The sequence below is a fragment of the Lissotriton vulgaris genome, chromosome 3_1 (genome assembly GCF_964263255.1).
Source record: "Lissotriton vulgaris chromosome 3_1, aLisVul1.2, whole genome shotgun sequence".
NCBI lineage: Eukaryota > Metazoa > Chordata > Amphibia > Caudata > Salamandridae > Lissotriton > Lissotriton vulgaris.
Window position 1 is genome coordinate 1,103,412,764 of NC_141689.1, and position 20,313 is coordinate 1,103,433,076.

At 44.3% G+C, this 20,313-nt stretch overlaps 1 protein-coding gene across 1 annotated transcript in view; it reads right to left on the minus strand.

Moving 5' to 3' along the window:
- The window catches only part of LOC147727490 (alcohol dehydrogenase 1-like), a 188,081-nt gene extending 172,638 nt beyond the window's left edge, over nucleotides 1–15,443 (minus strand). The window contains exon 1 of the mRNA XM_086961566.1: nucleotides 15,299–15,443. Within this exon, the coding sequence (XP_086817692.1) occupies nucleotides 15,299–15,316 (18 nt within the window). The 5' untranslated portion in view covers nucleotides 15,317–15,443. The remainder of the gene's footprint in view (nucleotides 1–15,298) is intronic.
- Between the last annotated feature and the right edge of the window lie 4,870 nt (nucleotides 15,444–20,313).

Genomic DNA, 20,313 nt, shown 5'->3' on the forward strand with positions numbered 1-20,313 from the left:
ATTTAGCGGTTTCCTGCTCACCCCGCCAAACAATAAAAACGTCATCGATATAGCGTTTCCATGTCCTCAGATAGGTGGAGAAAGGGTTACTCTCATGAAAGATGTGGTGTTCCTCAAACTGGTGTAGATATAGACATGCAAGGCTGGGGGCAAACGTGCTGCCCATCGATGTGCCTGTGATTTGATGGTATAGGGCATCCTCGAATTCAAAGTCATTTTCTGTCAGGGCTATATCTGCACATTCCATAATGAATTGTGGTGGTGTCTGTAAATTCCAGTCTGTGCTGCGAAGAATCTGTTCCACCACTTCCAAGGTGCGTTGTTGGGGAATACTCGTATAGAGTGCCTAAATGTCCATTGTGATGAACACATCTTCTGTGATGTTGTTGTCCAGATCCCTCAGGAGGCAAAGTACATCTTTCATGTCCCGAAGGTAGGATCGTGATTTTTAAACTATTGGTGCCACCTCCTTGCGTAATACCTGCTCAAACGCTAGAGTGTGGCAGGGGATTATCTGGGTGGGGGGCACCATTGTAGATTTCTTCCTAAGTCCTGTGTCGTTTTCCTCAAGTTGTGCATCACTTGTTTCCCCAAAATGGTTGTAGTGTTTGATTTTTCTAAAAAATTGTGCTAGTTCGGTGTTGAGCACAAATGGGTCATTCACTGGTGTGGAGACAAAACTAAGCCTTTGGAAAGAACTGATTCTTCATCTTCAGAGAGCTGGTAGTCACTCAAGTTGGCGATGTTGGTTACTCTCTGCTGGTTGAGGGGCCGTTCCCTCTCCCCCTGCTCCATATTCCCATTGCCACTGGGGTTTGGTCTTCCCATTGTACCCTTGTTTTCTGCCACTTTTGTCCTCCTTTTCCCCGATCCAGGCCCCGGTATAAAAAAGGCTGCGATCCTGGTGGGAATCCGAACCAGGGTCCAAAGAAGGGTTGCTGCCAGAACCCATACTGAGGCAGTGGTGGGTGCATCATTTAAGGATGGTGGTTCCGTTTTATTAAAGCAACAATGTGACCCCTAGTCCTGCACTTATTTCCTTCCTCAAATAAAACTTTATCTCTCTTGGCATTTGGCAGATTTCTACTGTTATGAATTACCAATAGATTTAGTAGCAAGAAATGAGAGTCTGGGACAAGATAATGGCACGATGTTGCTGAATGCAGCTTCTCCACTGTAAATGGGGGCGAGGAGGCTGGTTTAAATCCATGTGTCCGGACCCATGGATTTACATTCCACTATTAAATAAAAAAACTACAGCCAGCTTACAGTTGCCAAAGCAGACTGCCAGTTTGCGTGCTTTGATTAAACATTATTGGAGTATTAAATGGATATGTATCGAAAGCAGCCAATAGGGACCAACAATGTAAATGGCAACTTATCGATAGTTTAGTGAGAGCCCTTGGGATGATGGATTCTATATAAATGAAGTCCATTAATACGCAAAGCAAACACGGTACACGTAATTGAGAAATTAGTGAAGTAATCAAAGTGGATGTAAAATGAAGTCTCAAGCAATCCTCTCAAAGACTGAATTATGTGTGCTGTGGCACCAGGGATCAGTCAACTATGCTTAAATGTCCAAGGTGCCAATGCACTTCGTATAATAGCAACTATTGTATACAGATGCGCTGTAAAGTTTCCCCAAGATGGCGTTCTAGTACACAAGAATAACATTTTCCTCACAGTGTGTGTGCACGCAAGTATACAAGGGGGACAGGATAACGAGTTTTCAGAGAATTGGGAATACAACACCTCAACAAGAGAATATGTTATATCAATGCTTACCATTCGCACTGATGTGAACTAAACAGATGGTGGCTTCAAAATTAGGAAAATGTATGCATTAAGGTGTAAGGATGGCAGGCCAGTATGGACTCCAGGCGACTACATCATATTTTTAAAAATATCTATGTGCATACCAATGTGTTGCCATAACTACCCCTGCTGAAGTGAAGTGAATGTGGATGTACTGTGTTTCCATCACATTAGTGCTTATGAGTTCTATTCTAATATCTCACACATCCCTAAAGATTCCTTAGGAGTGGAAAACGTGAGAGATATTGGTTTGTGCTGCTCCTTGAGCTGGATACTCTTGCTGGGGGCTGTGCTTTTGTATGCAGATGCAGTTATAGTGCCTAAACTATAATTTATAGGAGCGTTTCGCCAGTAAACTCCTTAGGACTGTCGCAACACTGCCCTCTGGTTAGCTTTTTGAAAATAAGAATCAGCAACACTCTCTCCTTCTTTTAATTGAGCATGATAGAGCAGTAGAAGTAGACTATTTCACTGCTCCCAGCACGCCACACCTCAGCTGGAAGCGTAGCCGTCTGACATCACCTCGGAAACTTACAACTATACAGTCTGCTTCTTCAGATTGGTGACTTTGCTTTTGTTTGAACTGTTAGCCATTAAAAAATTAAAAACCTACGATAAGCAGAAAGTGAAAAAAACTAACAGATATAGCTCAATGGCTCATGTTAGCGTTCGCCACGGGGGCTTGGAATGCGCATCGCGATGCCGCCTCTGTTGTTTTGCTTGCCTGAGGCATGGGAGGGGAGCGGGGAATTTACAACTTGGAAACATGTGGAGGGGCTAAAGTCAACATGGACAACCAGTGAATAATAAACAAGTGGGCGAGTCAACAAATTACCAGGGAGAGAGAGAGACGTAAACAGCAGTGATGTATGCCCAGACGGGAGAAGGGGCCATCACACGCTGTAACAGGAAGAAGCATGAACACCATGATGGCCCAAAAAATGTTCACTGAGTGAAATCATCTGGGCGTCAGCCAAGCACCCATAGGAGGGACTTTGAAAAGCAACCACTAATAAAAAGCCAGCATTTCTGACTGTCACAACAAAGAACCAAATGGAATCGATGGGCATGGTTTAAGCCCCAAGAAGTTATTACAAAATGTTTTGCAGACAGCACATACGCGCTGCTTAGGCCCAACCTACAAAAGGACTTATCATTAATCTGCAAGATTATATATCAAGGAAGGAAATACTGGTAGGTCTTTTTGAAATGGGCTTCATTAGTTTGGTAACAGAAGTAGAACATTGCATGGCTAGAAAATAAATATAACAGGTTTTGCTTATTACAAAATGTTCAGACCTACACAATAAATCATTCACAAATTCCAGAGCTAAATGTACATTTGAATGGGCAACATTTCCTCTCAATTATTTAACACTATGATGAATGATGCAGTGTGCAGTTTTCTATTATTCAGAAAGTAATAAGAAGTATTAAGAGTTGGCAGAGGTATGCACCATGTCCAAGTTGGCACTACAATCTCAGTCAGGGTAAGTCAGATACACAACTTAAATTCACCGGTGTTCACCCTATGGTACCCTGGCTCAGAGCAGGCAATGTGCAAAGTATTTTTGCAACACTTAAAACAGTTAAACAGTGAAAACACCACAAAAAGGCTTTACTCCAGTGTAGAAAAATAGAGACAATTATATGAGTAAAACAAGACCAAAACGATAAACATTCAATACGTAGTACCGGCGTTATGAATTTTTAAAGGATATCTTGAAATATAATGCTTAAAAGCATAAAGCTCCCACCGGGGCTGTCTGGTTTGCCTGACTGGGGTAAATCCAAAAGTTCAGGCCATATGCATTGGAGTGCGGGTTGGATACAGGGACCAACCTTGTCCCACTGAAAAAGGACCTTGTTGCACTATCGACGGGCCTGATGCATGGAGCATGGAGCAGAGGAGGCAATGTGTTGTCATTGATCCCTCTCAATGTAGGCGATGCATCGGTACCGATTCAAGCAAATCGAGATGCGTCGGGTGGCGTCTGCCAAGGTAAGCTATACAGCACCATCGAGCCGCACAGGCGGTGATGCACTATTCATGAGCAGGTGATGCATCATTGCTGAAAGAGATGCATTGGTTTCGACCAGTGCAACTACAGCAATGCATAGATTTTGAAGAAGTAGCAGAAGAAAACCAATTCCAAGGATACAGGATTGGATTCGCACCTGGTGACAGGGCAAGACTCACAGTTGGCAGAATCCAGGTGCCACAGCAGAATTGTTGGAAGTCTTTGATGTCCCTGAGACTTCAGAACAGGAGAAAAGCCAGCAAACCCTTGGAGTCACTGTGGTTCTGGGGATATATAGATGTAGGTTGAGCCCTTCTGACTCTCAGGTAAGTAGGGCAGCAAGCAGCAGGGCAGGCACAGCAGAGCAGGAGTCCAGAAAAGTCCAGCAGAGGCCAGGAGAGTGACATTACTTTCAGCAGCTCTCCTTTCAGAGTGTCGGAGGTCCAGTGTATATACCAAATTGAGCCTTTAAAGTGGGGAAAACTTCAAAGTGAGGTATTTGAAGTGTGCAGAGTTTCTGCCCTGGCTTCAAACTCTCTACAAGGGGGTATGCAGCCCTTTGTGTGGAGAAAGGCACAGCCTATTCAGGTGTAAGTGCCAGCTCCTCCCTCCCATGCTGCCCAGGATAACCCATCGGGATGTTGATGGCCCATCAATCACACCTAAGATCCCTTTGTGTTGTGTTTGGTTATCTGGAGGGAATGCACAAATCCCAGCTGTCATCTGCCCCAGATGTGTATTCAGAGACAGCCAGAAGGCACAGAAAGGTTAAAGTACAAAAAAGTCAACTTTCTAAAAGGGCCATTTTCAGACTTGCAAGTTAAAATCCATCTTAACCAGAGACACCAAGCTTGAAATGGCTATTCTTTCCCAATTGGAAATGACACTTATAAAATGCAATAAGGTAATCCCAATAATAGCTTATGGAAGAGATAGGCCTTGCTGTAGTGAAAAACGAATTTGATCGTTTTTCACTACCAGGACATGTAAAACGTAAAAGTGCATGTCTGTCCTACTTGTTAAAGACACTGCACTCTGCCCGTATGGCTGCCTAGGGACTACCTTTGGGGTGACTTATATTTGATATTTGATATTTGATATTTATGGTTTTTTGTAAAGCGCTTCTATCGCTCCGGGAGGAGCTTCTTGTATTATGTATTAAAAAGGAAGGTTTGGGCCTGGCGAAAGCGTTAATTTGCTAGATCAACATGGCAGTTAAAAAGTGAACACACAGGCTCTGCAATGGCAGGCCCGAGAGTAAAGGGCTTCTGAAGTGGGTGACACAGCAGTGCTGCAGGCCAACTAGTAGCATTTAATCTACAGGCCCTGGGCACATGTAGAGCACTTTATTATGGACTTTTCAGTAAATTAAATATGGCAATTGTGGATTAAGCAAATGTTACCATGTTTTAGAAAAAGAGCACATGCACTTTAGCACTTGATATCAGTGGTAAAGTGCCCAGAGTCCTACAGCAAGCAAAAATGGACTCAGGAAAACAAGAGGTCAAAAGGCAAAAAGTCAGGGTACACCACGCCAAGGATGACAAATCTAACACTAGTCCTAAATAATGCAAACTAGAGTTACATTCCTATTTTAAACAGAATGAACTTCAACCATTTCAGCTTAAAAAATGCACTCATTTTGTCTGCAGATTCAAGGAAGTTACTTCCTAAGGCTTATAAACTTGGACATAGAGGAATAAGAGGTCTATAGCAGGATAGATGTAGGTAGGCAGCGGCATGAGATACATTTTTGAGAGTATATGCAGGACACACTGTTGACCTCGACTAATGGAAATGCACCTTTAGAAGTTAAAAAGTGTTCAGAAGATATGAGGTTTGTGTAGAGATTCAATCATTTTTAGTTAGGGGATGGGAATGGGAGGATGGCATAGAAGCATGTTGCATATCTGTCACAGGGGGAAATCCACAGAAGACGTTCAAAGGTGTTAAAAGGAAGGGGCATGCACGGAATTTGTACAAGATAAGATAAGAAATGCTTTTGCAAATACATATGGATAAACAGCCAGGGGTGCACATTTTTAGGCGATACAATGGGGAAAAGATAACTTGCAACAATATTTTTGTTTTCTTTTACAATTTTCAGTTTGCATTTGGTTTACGATAAAGAAACAACACTTGATTCTACAAACAATTTAAAACAAACCACATTAGCCAGACTACCTAACAAAAAAATTTAAGATTTTTGGATAACCTACCATAATTTAGAAACTCACCTGTGTTAAACATTCTTACATAGCCCTCATTTTCAATTTAAACCTTGTTGATTTTTAATTCAGGAAAACATCTCATACATTTAATGCATGCATTCTACTTTAACTCTATACAAAAAATGCAAATATCTTAATACTAAACAAATATATATGCAGCACAATGCAGTGGCATTTTCCTCTTTTATGTTTCTATATTACTTCTATGGGCTCCCTGTTTTAGCGTGATGTGTTTTGTCATTTCCATTTATACTTGGTAATATATCATATTTCAAATCTTAATGGAATTTTTCTATATTTCGTTTTAGTCAGTAAAAATATCAGGTTGTAACTATAATAGTTCCAATTTTGTTTATCTGATAAATGTGCACTGACACGTTGATGGTTGTAGGTGTGTATTTATTTATGCATTTAACATTATATAAATTCAAACAGAGCTGCTTTACAAAAGAAACAATATCTATACATGTGTAGAACAAATGAATTATTAAACCAAAGAGATCAGATGTGAGGTGGATTAATTGCACAAGTTGCATGGTTGTTTGTGGTAAAGACACACATTTTAGAAAAAAAAGTCCTGGGTATAAGGCCTTTGTGTAGCAGCAAAGCCGGCAATCTGCAAAAATGTTTTGTGACTGGAAAAATGTAAGTCGTAGTGTACTTAAGGTTGTGACCAGGACTTTAATGGGATGAAAAAACTGGGGGGTCTCTCAGATGGGCGTGGCCAGTGTAAAAAAGGCCGGGGCTTACAAACATTGCAAAGCTAAAAGTCTGTGCTTTGCATAGTATTTTGGTGTTTCTGTCATTGCAAGATATATGATACAACAAGTCAGGACTATTGGCTTTGTCAATGGTTGTTAGCTGCAAGATAAATAAGAAGCAACTATGGCTTGTATATAATATTGAAAAAGCTTCCACTTACAGCCCTGGTGACCCCACGACAATGCGGCTGCTCCTGAGTTTAAAAAAGGGAAGGGAAAATGACTCTCTTTTAAGGATTTCCCTTCCCCTACAACGCTCACCTGGCATGATGTCATGCTGTACCTTCTCCACTAGTGATAGATAAGTGAGCAGAGTGAGGAGCGCACACATCAATGTGCCTGCTTTCACTGAAGTCCGGAAAAAAACGGACCGCCTGTGCCAGGGCAAAAACAGAGCCCGATAGAGACCCGTTTAGAAGCCTCCTTTAAAAAACTGCAGATGCTCAGGCCGGGTGAGACCCGGCCCACTTGAAGCCCTATGTGTGACTCATTGTAATTCCAGAAGTAGGAGGGGGCCTGAAAGAGATGCCTGCGTCCCCTTCCAAATTACAGTGACATGTACAAATGATTTGTGAACACAACTGTCATTGGAAATCATTGACTGGATAAAAAGATGCTGGTATCCATTTACAAAGTGAAAGGTGTTCCTCAGGGGGAGCTTATCTCTAGTGAATGTTGACTCTCCTCATTGGAAGGGGGCAGCCGATGCTTCAGGAAATCCCTGCATGCTCCCCGATGCTGCAGGGAATCCCTGCATGCTCCCCGATGCTGTTTTCAGAATGCCTATTGGATTTATTTTTTTTATAGCAGCCCCTGTCCCTTTAGTGTACAAGGGCTTGAATTTAAAAAGCAGTTTTTTCTGTAAATGCAGATACAGAGCTAGAGACCTGCTGTCTCAGGCCACCATCTCTACATTTGCAGCCCACTTGGAGAGATTCACAAACAGAATACTGCCTCATTAGCATGAGGGCTCCCAGTTTTCCGTTTTTTCTGATTTTTACAGATAAATATAGACAAGAAACTATTTATTTTCCTGTCTGTATTTAATTTTAAAAACAGAAAGATACGGGAAATAGGTCTTCTTTGGATATTTTTTTCTACAGTCAATCATGAGTGTCAGGTCAGTAGCTGTACAGATTGAGAGATAGGGGACATAAAAAACTAATTAGATTTCCAAAATAAGCTTAATTAAAGTGCAGAGCTACAGTTATTTATGCTATTCTATATTGCAAGTGTTTTCAAATAATGCTATTGCACTGTAAAATACCGAAACCTTTGGACATTCAAATGTGAATAAGCATTTATCAGTTCAATAAATGTGGAAAAATACCTATTGCAGATTCATTTATAGTTACAGCACAAAATAATAATGGATAAATACAGAAAAATTATGCAAAAAATAAATATGGCCAAGTAAAGACAGAAAAGTAAAAAAAATATATACCATATAACCGGTAGCCCTAATTAACATTAATTAACATAAAGAATTCCATTCTTTTCTTCTCAGATTCATAGCTACATATATTTTTGGCTTATTCGCCGGAAAAATAGAAAAATTAAAAGTTGCTTGAAAACCAACGGATTCACCCTAAGAGACATCTGGAATTCTTGCTTTATGTAAGTGATATTATGCTCTATCCGTCAAAGTAAGGCAATTTACCCCCCACCTCTCTTTTTTTCTGTATAGACTTTCTGAGCTCTGTCTTGTTTTACTTCTAGATTTATTGAGACAAGTGTTACTCGACTTTCGTGATGCTGATCCTTTTGAACTCCATCTTGCATGCTTACAAGAAGCTTCCATTACTAACATGAGGTACTTTCTTAATTTGGTTACTTGTATACAATTTTTGCTCTGCTCTCTTTCTTCCGGTTTCTTTTAATGCCCTCTGGTAATTTTAATCCCTACTATATAGTATGAATTGTCATGTTGCCTTAGAAGATATTATTTAGTACACAACTATAGGATGTTATAAAGATGCTATATAATGTTGTATTGTATTTTCTCCATTTATGCTGTCTGTCTGTCTGCTATTCGGTTTGCACATATGTGTAGATATCTCATTAGGACACATGCAATTGTAATTGGTAAAGAAGAAATTGCACTATTGTGTCCCGCTTTACTGTTAAATGATTTTAATTGTATATATTTTTGTACATAGACTGTTTTGTACATATTTCTGTATATAGTTATGCATCAAAGGTGTCTTATATATGTTTTGTTTATGTGTTTGTATTTAACAGCCCTGAAGAAGTCCCTAGTTGGGATGAAACGCGTCAGCTGTATGAAGCTTCATCTGTTTTTTTAAATAAAAGAAACCAATCTGAGGAATCTTACGTATTTCTGACTCATTAAAATTGTAAATCATATGCCAAAAGTTGTGGTGCACCTTTGCTGTTATAATCAATTGATTGAGTTCCCTAGGGAACAAGCACGGTTACAGTGGGTGCTATCCAGTGTGCACACGACCCCCCATGTAAAATATAGGGGTATTAGCTATCATACAGGGTTATCTGTTGTTAGGTGCTGTTCTTCGGAAGGCTCCATTGTTAGGTCTCTGGTCTTTATAAAAACATTAGTATTGCGGAAATAACATACACTCACTGTTAGAACTGGGGGCCTCTAGTTGACAGAGGTAGGTACCACTATCCAAATAGGGACCCTTGCTCCTAGTCAGGGTAAGAAGGATACACTCTTCAGATAACCCCTGCTTACCCCCTTGGTAGCTTGCCACGAGCAGTCAGGTTTATCGAAGGTAATGTGCAAAGTATTTGCACCAACACTCACAGTAACACAGTGAAATCACCACAAACTGACTCCAAAACAGTTTAGAAAAATAAAGATATTTAATTTAAACTACACAAGACCAAACCAACAAAAATCCAACATACACAGTTCAGGAATATGGTTTCAAAAGTGTTCTTAAGGTTGCATTAAAATAATTCACAGTTGTGTCATGTTTTAATCAAAAGTACCTTTAGATGCGACAAAAGTTCCAAGTGAAAGCTGTAACGGTGAAAAAGCAAGCAATGCGTCACTCCTGAGACGCTGGGGAAGCGATGCGACAACCCCGCTGGACGCAGCGGGCATGTTGCGATGACTCCGGTCTGTATGGGGAGGATTGCGATACCTTGCGTGGATTCCGGTGCACAGGTTTCAGTGGAAGCGGCTCGCAAAACGTATGATGCGACGATCTTCGGGGTGGCAACGATCTCCGGTGTAGCGACGAACTGCGGCTCAGCGTCGATCTTCTCCTCTTGCGGCACCTCAATGCAATGGCTCTGCGACGACTCTCGCAGCGACGTGATGCAGTCCGCAAGAAAGCGGTGCGACGATCTCGCCCAGTGACGATAGGTTCTGCGACGATACTTGCAGCGAGGGTAATCTTCCCATACCTGAATGCGATGACTCTGGCAGCGGCATCAGGCGCTGCAAAGATCTAGGCCTTCGCAGCGGCAGGAATTTCCTCGCACTGACGGGGATGCGCTCCGCAAGCGAGCGATGCGTTAAAACTTGGAGAAAGTCTTTAAAATCTTGTTTTCCAGCTTCCCAACACAGGTAAAAATTCCAGAGGCACCACAACTGGCCCAAGCACTCCAGGAATGACAGAACTCTCTCAGCAGAGTTCTGGGAAGCTGGGGGTGAAATCTTAACAGGGAGCCAGCTCTTCTTCAGGCCCTTGGAAATTCCTTCAAGCAAGAGGACACAGCACAAAGCAAAGTCCTTCCCCTCTCCTTGTCAGCAAAGCAACTGTAGGTCAGTCCAGCAAAGCAACAGCAGGACAGTCTTTCTTCTTCAGTCTTCCAGCTTTCTCCTTGGCAGAGGTTCATTCTTGAATCCAAGATGATCTAGTTGTCTGTAGTCTGGGGTCCTGTACTTATACCCCTAAAAGTCTTTGTTCCCTTGGTGCAGGAGGGCTCTGAGCCCGGTCTGAACCAGTTCTGGGTGTTTCTTGAGCACTTTGTTTTCCTGGCCTCTCCTTTCCTTTCAGAGAGAGGGGCAGGGTTGTCAGCCGCCCAGCAGGAGGTGGAGCCAGCATTGTGGAAGGCAGACACAGCCCTATTCAGGTCCAGGGGATATCACCTCCCACCAGTCTATATGCAGATGGAGCTGTTCAGCCCAGGGATGGCCCACTCAGCCTCTGGGAGCCACCCAGCCCCTGCCACTCACAACCCAGACAGTCAATTCACTAACAGGCCAAGGCACACAGAAAGGTCAGACAAGAGAACAGCAACTTTCTAAAAGTGCTGTTCTCAAACACAAGATTTAAAAACCACCTTTCCTAAAAGATGTGTTATTAAATTCTGAGTTCAGGGATATCAGACTTTTATGTCCTATCTTGCTCCTATGGGAAGATATGCAGGTAACCACTGTAACCAGCATTCCCAATGATAGCCTAATGGCAATATAGCCTTACAATAGTGAAAAACGAAAATGGATGTAATTCACTACCAGAGCATGTCACCTGCACTAGTACATGCTCTATCTTTCACATACAATGCACCCTGCCCAAAGGGGTACCTTGGGCCTTTCATAGGAATGACCAATGTGCATAGAGAGGGTAGGGTTAGGCCTGGTCAGTTGGGGGACTGACCAGGTGGACATGGCAGTTCATAGACTTCACACAGGCAGTGCGGTGGCAGGCCTGAGACGCCATTTTAGGGCTAATTAACGAAAGAAGGGGGTTCCCCAGAGGGTTTTTAAGGATGTAGGCAGGCCGTAGGGGGAGAAAACAGAATATAGAAAAAGGAACGTAACCCCGCCTAATGATGTAATAGTCCTAACAATAGGATCCCAATATATATGGGGTGATTAATCTACGAGTTTAGCAGTGCACATGACAAAATATAGTCAATCCAATTATACTCAACAAAAAATTATTTGGAAAATATATATATATTTTTATTTTTTTATATATTCTTCGAATTGATGTAAAAAAGATCATACAAAAATAGATAGCATTTTAAATCCCTAAAGTATCAAACAACATACATTAGTGCAAAAAAGAGAAAAACACTGCCGGGGGGTAGCGGGTGGAGCTACTGTGAGCGGACCCTCAAAACGAAGGATTTAATCGCCCTTGATGCCAGACTAATCCAGGCACTCCACCGGCTCGACGTGACGAAACCGGAACCCCCCGGCAGTGTTTTTCAGACTTGCCCCTCAGCACCCGGGCTCACCACTCATGGATGACTGACCCCTCCGCCAAGACCAGCCCAGGTGCCTAACTGACAGAATTAGAGGAGACCTGGACTACACGCCAGCAATCTTCTGACTCGTTCCCGAGTACTTGGACCCATCAATCTTGGACGACTGACCCTATCTCTCTGTCAGCGCTCCCAGTTTTCAGCAACCCAATTCAACGCCAACCCTGTCCTGAAGAGGATCCCAAATTTTAGAGGATCGAAACGCCGTCGACAACCACAACGCGATTCCATGGCGCACCATTAATAGGCTCATCATTCTGCCAAATTGAACTTGTTTATTGTATTTAGTCAATGTAAAAGCCTATATTTTTATTGTTTATATCACTTTGCGCCGACCTCGCTGTCTTTCACCTTCACTTGCGTCGTCACTATCACTTCGTCATCACCTTGTCACCAAGTGCCTTTTTGGGTTGCTTCATGATTGTTTTTCATGTACAGTGCTGCATCTCAACTGTGCTTTTTTATGTCCAACTTTATTGGTGATTAATAACCTTTTCACATATGTACTGAGACTCCCTGGTATTTTTTCTCTGTAATACATTGTATGCAAAATTGAAACTGTCTTTGACATTAATACCCAGTGGAATATGATTGACAGCATGAAGAGACACTGAAAAGAAGACCACATGCCTTAATTTTTTTATTTTTGACAATATATCCGACCAGCAAAATAGTTTTCCTTCTCTGCGTATGTGTAAAAACCAACCAAAATGGAAACCTGTTTTACTTCCATGCTCCTGATTTGATGGCTTTTCTCAATATTGATGTATTCCCCCCTCTACCCCCACCTCCAGCAGATTAAGTCCCATCCTGCTATGTGATTTCTTAAGTGCATCCTTCCTCCGCTGAAATCAGGGTACTATATTTTTACTTTGCAGTTTAGCATTTCATTTCCATTTTAGCACTGCATGCTAGTGCATGGCTTTCCTCACTCTCTGCCCCCTCCACTTGTTCACCTATCGCATCACTACCACCACCGCCCTGCACTCAATGTTAAGTTCAGTAATAAAGATAACGCAGTGAACTTTTCCAAGATGTTTATTCCAGTTCACCTTAACAGACCATCGACCAAACTGACAGTTCCTCCATCTCCAATCCAACTGCCTTACACTTAAATGATGGAGCCCCGTTGGAACCATCACAGAGAACACAACTAGGTCATAGCTGGCCTAATTTAACATTCCATCAGTATAAAGCTAACCCACAGCACTCTCTCTTCCTGCTTCCCACCTATATCCTTGCTTGACCAATGCGCCTGTACCCATCCCACCACGTTTTAATCTTTTGGTTTGAATTTTTAGATTGTTTTTAAGGTGTGCAACTCGTTTCCACCTATTTGAGTGGCATCTCACTCTTTTCTTAATTTACCATTCAACAATGGCTGTTTGTCATCTTGGAATGGTAAATTACAACCAGAAAACTCATTGATAGGGGCTGGTGTGTCAGCAGACGTGCATGACTGGGGTGACCATCTTAGAACTTTTTTTGATTTACAACAGAAAACATTCTGAGACACGCATGCGTGCTGATGCACTAGCAGCCAACTTGCAACTGGGTTTGCAATAAAGTGAAACACAAAGCATCCCAATATTTATTTATTTATTTAAAGCGATTTTATAAAGCACGACCATTACCCGAAGGTGCCAGAGAGCTGCCCGTACGTGCCCATGTGTGCATAGTGACACTCCCACGGCCATTTAGCATTTGTTTGGCACAATGTCAAAGTAAGCAGGAACTAGCAAAGCCAATAGCTCTGCCTCTGGTAGTTACAAATGTGACCGATTGCCTTTTCCAATCTTTGTTTTATTTTGGAGCAGACCTCATATGAATTGTTTTATCACATTGTTCACTTACAATAAAGCTGTTGATTTTGATTTTCTGTCAATTTCAATTCCATATAACCCAATTGATACAATACAGAAGTTACTCGAAAAAAACTCAGCTTAACAAACGCGTTTGACTCTCTGACGTGCAATAAAACACCCATGCCATGCTTCGATGGGGATACCAGATATTACACAAAGCCGTCACGTGCATGACGGGCGGTAGCTTTGGAACTGAGCTAATTTATTCCCTTTATGTTCTGCCGCTTTTCCTTAAATTATCCTTGGTTTCTTTACTGTGACTTGTAGACTGTCCTTAGGTGACTTTGGAAAAGAAATGCAGCGAGCAGAAGGCGTGGACGAGTGTATAAATTCAGGGGAGTTTCCAAAACATGTGCCTTTTAAAAGGCGGGCGTGGGATGTATACTTTACTGTAAACAATTATTTGAAAGCATGACGATGTAATAGAAAGAGAAATAGCAGGTTCGCACTTGATGAAAACCTAGTGATATGCGTTGTAAATACACCTATAAATTTAACTCGTCTTAGACCTGAACAATCCAACAGCTACAAATAAAAGTGGATCAAATTAATATTGAAACCAACTTTAACAAAAGAACACCATATGATAAACTGCATGTTCGAGCTAACGCAATGCTGAGTGAGGGCGTGGCTTGGGCGGGGGGGGGGGGGGGGTAACACCCTCCGAAAAATGTAATTCTGTAATAAATAGTGGGGTACAGGCGCTTTTAGTCAGGTATGGCGAGCTGTCTGCCGGATTCACCAGGGGTTGTCAGAAACACACTCGTACTCGCCCTCTTGACTCCGTTTTGAAGGTCTTACAAATGTTGGTTCGTTTGAAAAAAATACTGTGTTTTAAGTGCTCTTCCTCTTCAGCCTGTCCCAATTCCCTGCTTCTCATATAATCATATAATGTATTTTCACAAGATACTCACCCCCCCCCCCCCCCCCCCCCCCACCACCAAGTCTCATTCGCCAAACTACTGCCCCTGATGGTGAGTTACTGGGGCGTGCCCTGTACAAAAGCTTAATATAATTTTTTCACGATGCGCAATTTGATACATTTAATACATTCTTCATGCGTTGTTTTAAAATGCAAATATGGCGCTATCTAGGGTATTTGGAAATCGGTGCACGAATATCGATCAAAACTCTAGCCACGCAGTAGTATTTAAGAAAGAAGTGTTTGCGCACCCAACATCCAGCAGGAAGCGAGTAGTGTCTAAAGTGTAAAGGTAATGATAAAAACGTATTCAGGAGCTGTAGCACTTAGATGAGAGAGACAGTTTGCATAAACATCGACCACCTCGGCAGCCTAGCTTGATATTTCAGTGAATGCATTCCATGCAATGTGGACATTCATATTCTTATTTCATCCTTAACTAAATTATCACTGGTACTCAAAATGTTTTGCTTACTTTTCCCGAAGTCGCCATGATCTATCCAATCCGACCGTGCTGCGGGAACCGTAGGCTGTCTGCAGACACTGCTTGACACGCGACCTTCAACGCAGACCTCGTTCCGTTCGGCCTTTGTATGTTTATTGAACAAGCCAAAGTCAGTTGCGAGGCGCATGATTCATAAGCCCCGCCCTTATCAAATGCAGGTGAAAAGCTGAGGGAAAGAAGCAGGGTTTCTTATTTACAGCTACAGCCGCTGAAATGCAAACAAGCACACGCAAAAAAACAAACATGAGGACACCTGTCATGACAAGTAAAGAGAGCAGCATGCCAGACACTCAAACCACTAATTCAACATATTAATTTGCTTTTATGTACTCTATAAGGCACTTCTCATTTCCACGCCCTGCACAAAACTGAAGTCGTTATTATTATTATTATATAAAATTTGTAACGCGCGCAGTTACCCAGGGGCATCCCGGCGCTGTGAACACAGGAAGGAAGGCTCTCACTCAGTCCTACACCGGAAACAAGTGTGTTTTCAGTAGTTTCCTAAAGTGCAGGATGTTGGGCTTGGCACGGATCTTAAGGGGCAAGGAGTTCCAATGTGCCGCCACTTGCACCGAAAAACGTCGGCCCCCAGAGCGAGCTCTTTTTACTCTAGTAGTCTGCATCAGATGTCTTTGATCCGAGCGTAATGGGCGTGTGGGCTTGTAGGGGCGTGCCATAGAGGCCAGAACAGAAGGGCCCCTACCGTGTAGAATTTAATGGGCCGTACATAGCGCCTTGAATTTCACCCGCTCCTTAACAGGGAGCCAGTGAAGCGCTTTCAGGGCGGGGGCAGCTGACTGTCTTCGCGGCACTTCCATCAGAATCCTCGCGGCTGCGTTCTGCACCTGCTGAAGGGTTTTAAAAGTCGCTTCGGGTGCGCCCAAAAATAGCGCATTCCCGAAGTCGAGCCGCGACAGAATTAGGCCACGGATCAAGAGCTTCCTAGATGGATTAGGGAGCAAAGGTAGCACCTTGCGGGCAGATCGCAGCAAGCCAAAGCAAACCCCTGCGGTTTTCCTAGCATGGGTCCTGAAGGATAAATCTTCCTCTAACCAGACCCCCAAGCTCTTGATTTCCTTCTTGGGGGATGGGTCACCCAGGGACCGAGGCCAACAGCTAGTGATGAGAGAGGGACTGGTCTTGCCAAGCACCATCAGCTCAGTCTTGTCACCGTTGAGCTTCAAAGCGGACTGGGACATCCAGCGATGAACATTAGAAAGACAGTCATGAAGGACTTCGGGTTGTTCCTCCAGCTGGGTGAGGCCTACAACCAGCTGCGTGTCATCAGCATAGCTTATGATCTTCACTCCTGAGGGGGAGACCACTCTTTCAAGTGGAGCCATATAGGTGTTAAATAAGGTCGGGCTCAAGGATGAGCCCTGCGGGACTCCACATTAAAGAGGGAACAAGGTGGATTGCTCTCCCCCTTCCCATACTTGATAAGACCGGTCTGAGAGAAAAGATTTCAGCCATTTCAGGGCCATCCCTTTAACACCCACCTCTGCCAGCCGTTGGAGGAGCACCTGATGATTAACGGTGTCAAAGGCCGCACTCAAGTCCAGGAGGATCACTGCCACTGACCCCCCTGAATGAAGAATGCTCCTTGCTTCCTCCACCACTGCCAGTAAGGCCGTATCTGTCCCCTGACCAGGGCGAAAACCCGTCTGGGAGTCCCCTAGCAGATGGTGGTCTTCAAGATGGTGAGAGAGCTGGTAGTTGACCAGCTTTTCTGCGACTTTAGAAAAGCCGGGCAAGAGTGAAATGGGCCTGAAGTTGGCCAAATTTGAAGGATCAAGTCCAGGTTTCTTCAACAGTGCTTTGACAACCGCAGATTTCCACCTTTGAGGCACTATGCCCTGGGCAAGCGAAAGGTTGATAAGGTCCGCTAGCGGAGTAGAGAGAACATTTGCCACCTGTTTAAGGAATTTCATGGCCTTTAAGAAACAGAGTAGAGACATTAGGGGTTCTTTCAAGCCACTCCAAATGCTATATTACAAGTCAAGTCAGGATTTATATAGCGCGCTACATACCCATAGGGTCTCAAGGCGCTTGAGGAAGGGGGGGGGGGGGGGTTACATGTCGAATATCCAAGTTTTAAGTTGTTTTCTGAATGCTAGGTGGTTCTGAGTAAGGCGTAGGTGAGTGGGAAGAGAGTTCCAGGTTTTAGCTGCCAGGTAGGAGAAGGATCTACCTCCCATGGTGGCTTTGTTGATGCGAGGTACAGTGGCAAGGGCTTGGTTGGAGGATCGTAGCTGACGGGAGGGGGTGTAGAAGGACAGTCGTGTGTTGAGGCATTCGGGTCCAAGTTCGTAGAGTGCTTTGTGTGCGTGAGTTAAGAGGCGGAAAGTAATCCTCTTATTTACGGGGAGCCAGTGGAGGTTTTTCAGGTGACCAGAGATGTGTTCTTTACGCGGGATGTCTAGTATGAGCCTGGCTGAAGCATTCTGGATGCGTTGGAGTTTTTTCTGGAGTTTTGCGGAGGTACCGGCGTATAGGGTGTTTCCATAGTCCAGGCGGCTCGTGACCAGTGTGTGAGTGACCGTTTTTCTAGTTTCGGTGGGGATCCAGCGAAATGTCTTTTTGAGCATGCGAAGAATGTTGAAGCAAATTGATGAGACGGCGTTGACTTGTCTGGTCATCGAGAGTGAGGAGTCCAGAATGACGCCCAGGTTCTGTGGGTTGTCCATCGGGATGGGTGCTTTTCCAAGGGCCTCTGGCCACCAAGAGTCATCCCAGGCGGAGGGGGAGGTGCCTAAGATGAGGACTTCTGTTTTGTCTGAGTTAAGTTGCAGACGGCTGTGCTTCATCCACTCGGCTACTTCTTTCATTCCTTCGTGTAAGTTGTTTTTAGCGGTGTTAGGGTCTTTGGTGAGTGAGAGGATCAGTTGAGTGTCGTCAGCGTAGGAGATGATGTTGAGGTTGTGTTGGCGTGCGATGGCTGCGAGGGGGCTCATGTATACGTTGAAGAGGGTGGGGCTGAGTGAGGATCCTTGTGGCACGCCGCAGATGACTTCAGAGGCCTCTGACTTGAATGGAGGGAGCCGGACTCTCTGAGTTCTTCCGGTGAGGAACGAGGTGATCCATTCCAGTGCTTTTCCTTGGATTCCGATGTTTCTGAGGCGCTGTAATAGGGTGCTATGACAGACTGTGTCGAAGGCTGCGGAGAGGTCGAGGAGGATGAGAGCGACTGTGTCTCCATTGTCCAATAGAGTTCGGATGTCGTCTGTTGCTGCGATGAGTGCGGTCTCAGTGCTGTGTTTGGCTCGGAATCCGGACTGTGAGGGGTCGAGGGATTTGTTGCTTTCGAGGAAGGTGGCGAGCTGGTTGTTGACAGCTTTCTCGATGACTTTGGCCGGGAAAGGAAGAAGCGAGATGGGGCGGTAGTTTTTGAGTTCGGTGGGGTCAGCTGTTCGTTTTTTCAGAAGGGCGCTGAGTTCTGCGTGTTTCCAGTTTTCCGGGAAGGTGGCGGAGTTGAAGGAGCAGTTGATGACGTCTCGGAGGTGTGGAGCTATGATGGAGTCTGCTTTGTTGAAGATGTGGTGAGGGCATGGGTCAGTTGGGGATCCTGAGTGGATGGAGTTCATCAGGCGGATGGTGTCCTCAGTTGAGATTGGGTTCCAGTTGTTAAGGATGTTCAAGGGGGGTGAAGGTCCTGCAGTAGGTTGAGTGGGTTGGTCTCCGGGTCGGTTGTCGAAGCTGTTGTGAATGTCTGCGATTTTGTTGTGGAAGAAGGAAGCTAGTGAGTTGCATAGGGCTTGGGAGGGGGTGATGTCGTTGGAGTTGGCTGATGGGTTGGTAAATTCTTTGACGATGTTGAATAATTCCTTGCTGTTGTGGGCGTTGTTATCTAGTCGGTCTTTGAAAGCGGCTTTCTTGGCAGACCGGATAAGTTGGTGGTGTATGCGGGTGGCGTTTTTGAAGGCGTCCTTGGTGCTGGTGTTTGGGTCTTTTTTCCAGGCCTTCTCGAGGGAGCGACAGAGTTTCTTGGATTTCTTAAGATCATCGTTGAACCAGGAGGCGTTTTTGCTGCCTAGCTTGATTTGGCGTTTTTTCAACGGTGCTAGGATGTCGGCGCTGTTGGATAGCCATTGGGTGAAGTTAATGGCTGCTTGGTCGGGGTTTGAAGAGTGGACAGGAGGGTTTTGAAGGAGCGATGAGGAGATCTGGTCGATGGTGAGTTTGTTCCAGTTTCTACGCAGGGTGGGTTGAGGGTGGTTGTGGATTGTGGTCTTATTGTAGATAAAGTGAACGCAGCTGTGGTCCGTCCAATGAAGAGCTGTGGTGTGGCTGAAAGAGACATGTTTGCTGGAGGTGAAGATAGGGTCGAGTGAGTGACCTGCAATGTGGGTGGGGGAAGTGACAAGTTGTTTGAGTCCGAGGTTGGCGAGGTTGTCCAGAAGGGTGGTGGTGTTGCTGTCGTTGGGGTGGAGCTTGACTCCAAGTAGAGTGTCGACTCATTAAAGAGGCTCCACTGAATATGGTCCATATAGCTATGCACTGGGGGCATCAAAAGCGACGCACCAGTGGCGTAAAAGTGTTGCACGGCCTCATAAATGAGGCCCTAAGTGTTTACTGGTGCAACTACCATTCTCTGAAGGGCTGTCAAAAGGGAGTCTCCCAACAGTATATGCGGCCACAAAGCAGTGGAGGACTGGTACTAGAAGACAACCAACCGGTTTAGTTCTGGATCGCCTGGAGGCCCGGGGCTGCCTCAACAACACAACACAATGGCTGCCTAGGTGGCTAGCTGTATCAAGCACCAATGAGTGCCAGTGCTGCCCAGGGCTTTGTAACCCTCAGTAATCCGCCTGCGTGCATTGAGCAATAAACGTGCACCACCAAAATAGCCTTGATGCAGTTTCTGATTGCTCATAACCTGGCAGCGTTGGCATTGTATGCACTGGATGTGATCCTTTGGAACTAAAAGCAAGAAAGCTAGCCATTATCACTATGGGGCTGGATACTTTGGAAACCACCAAAAG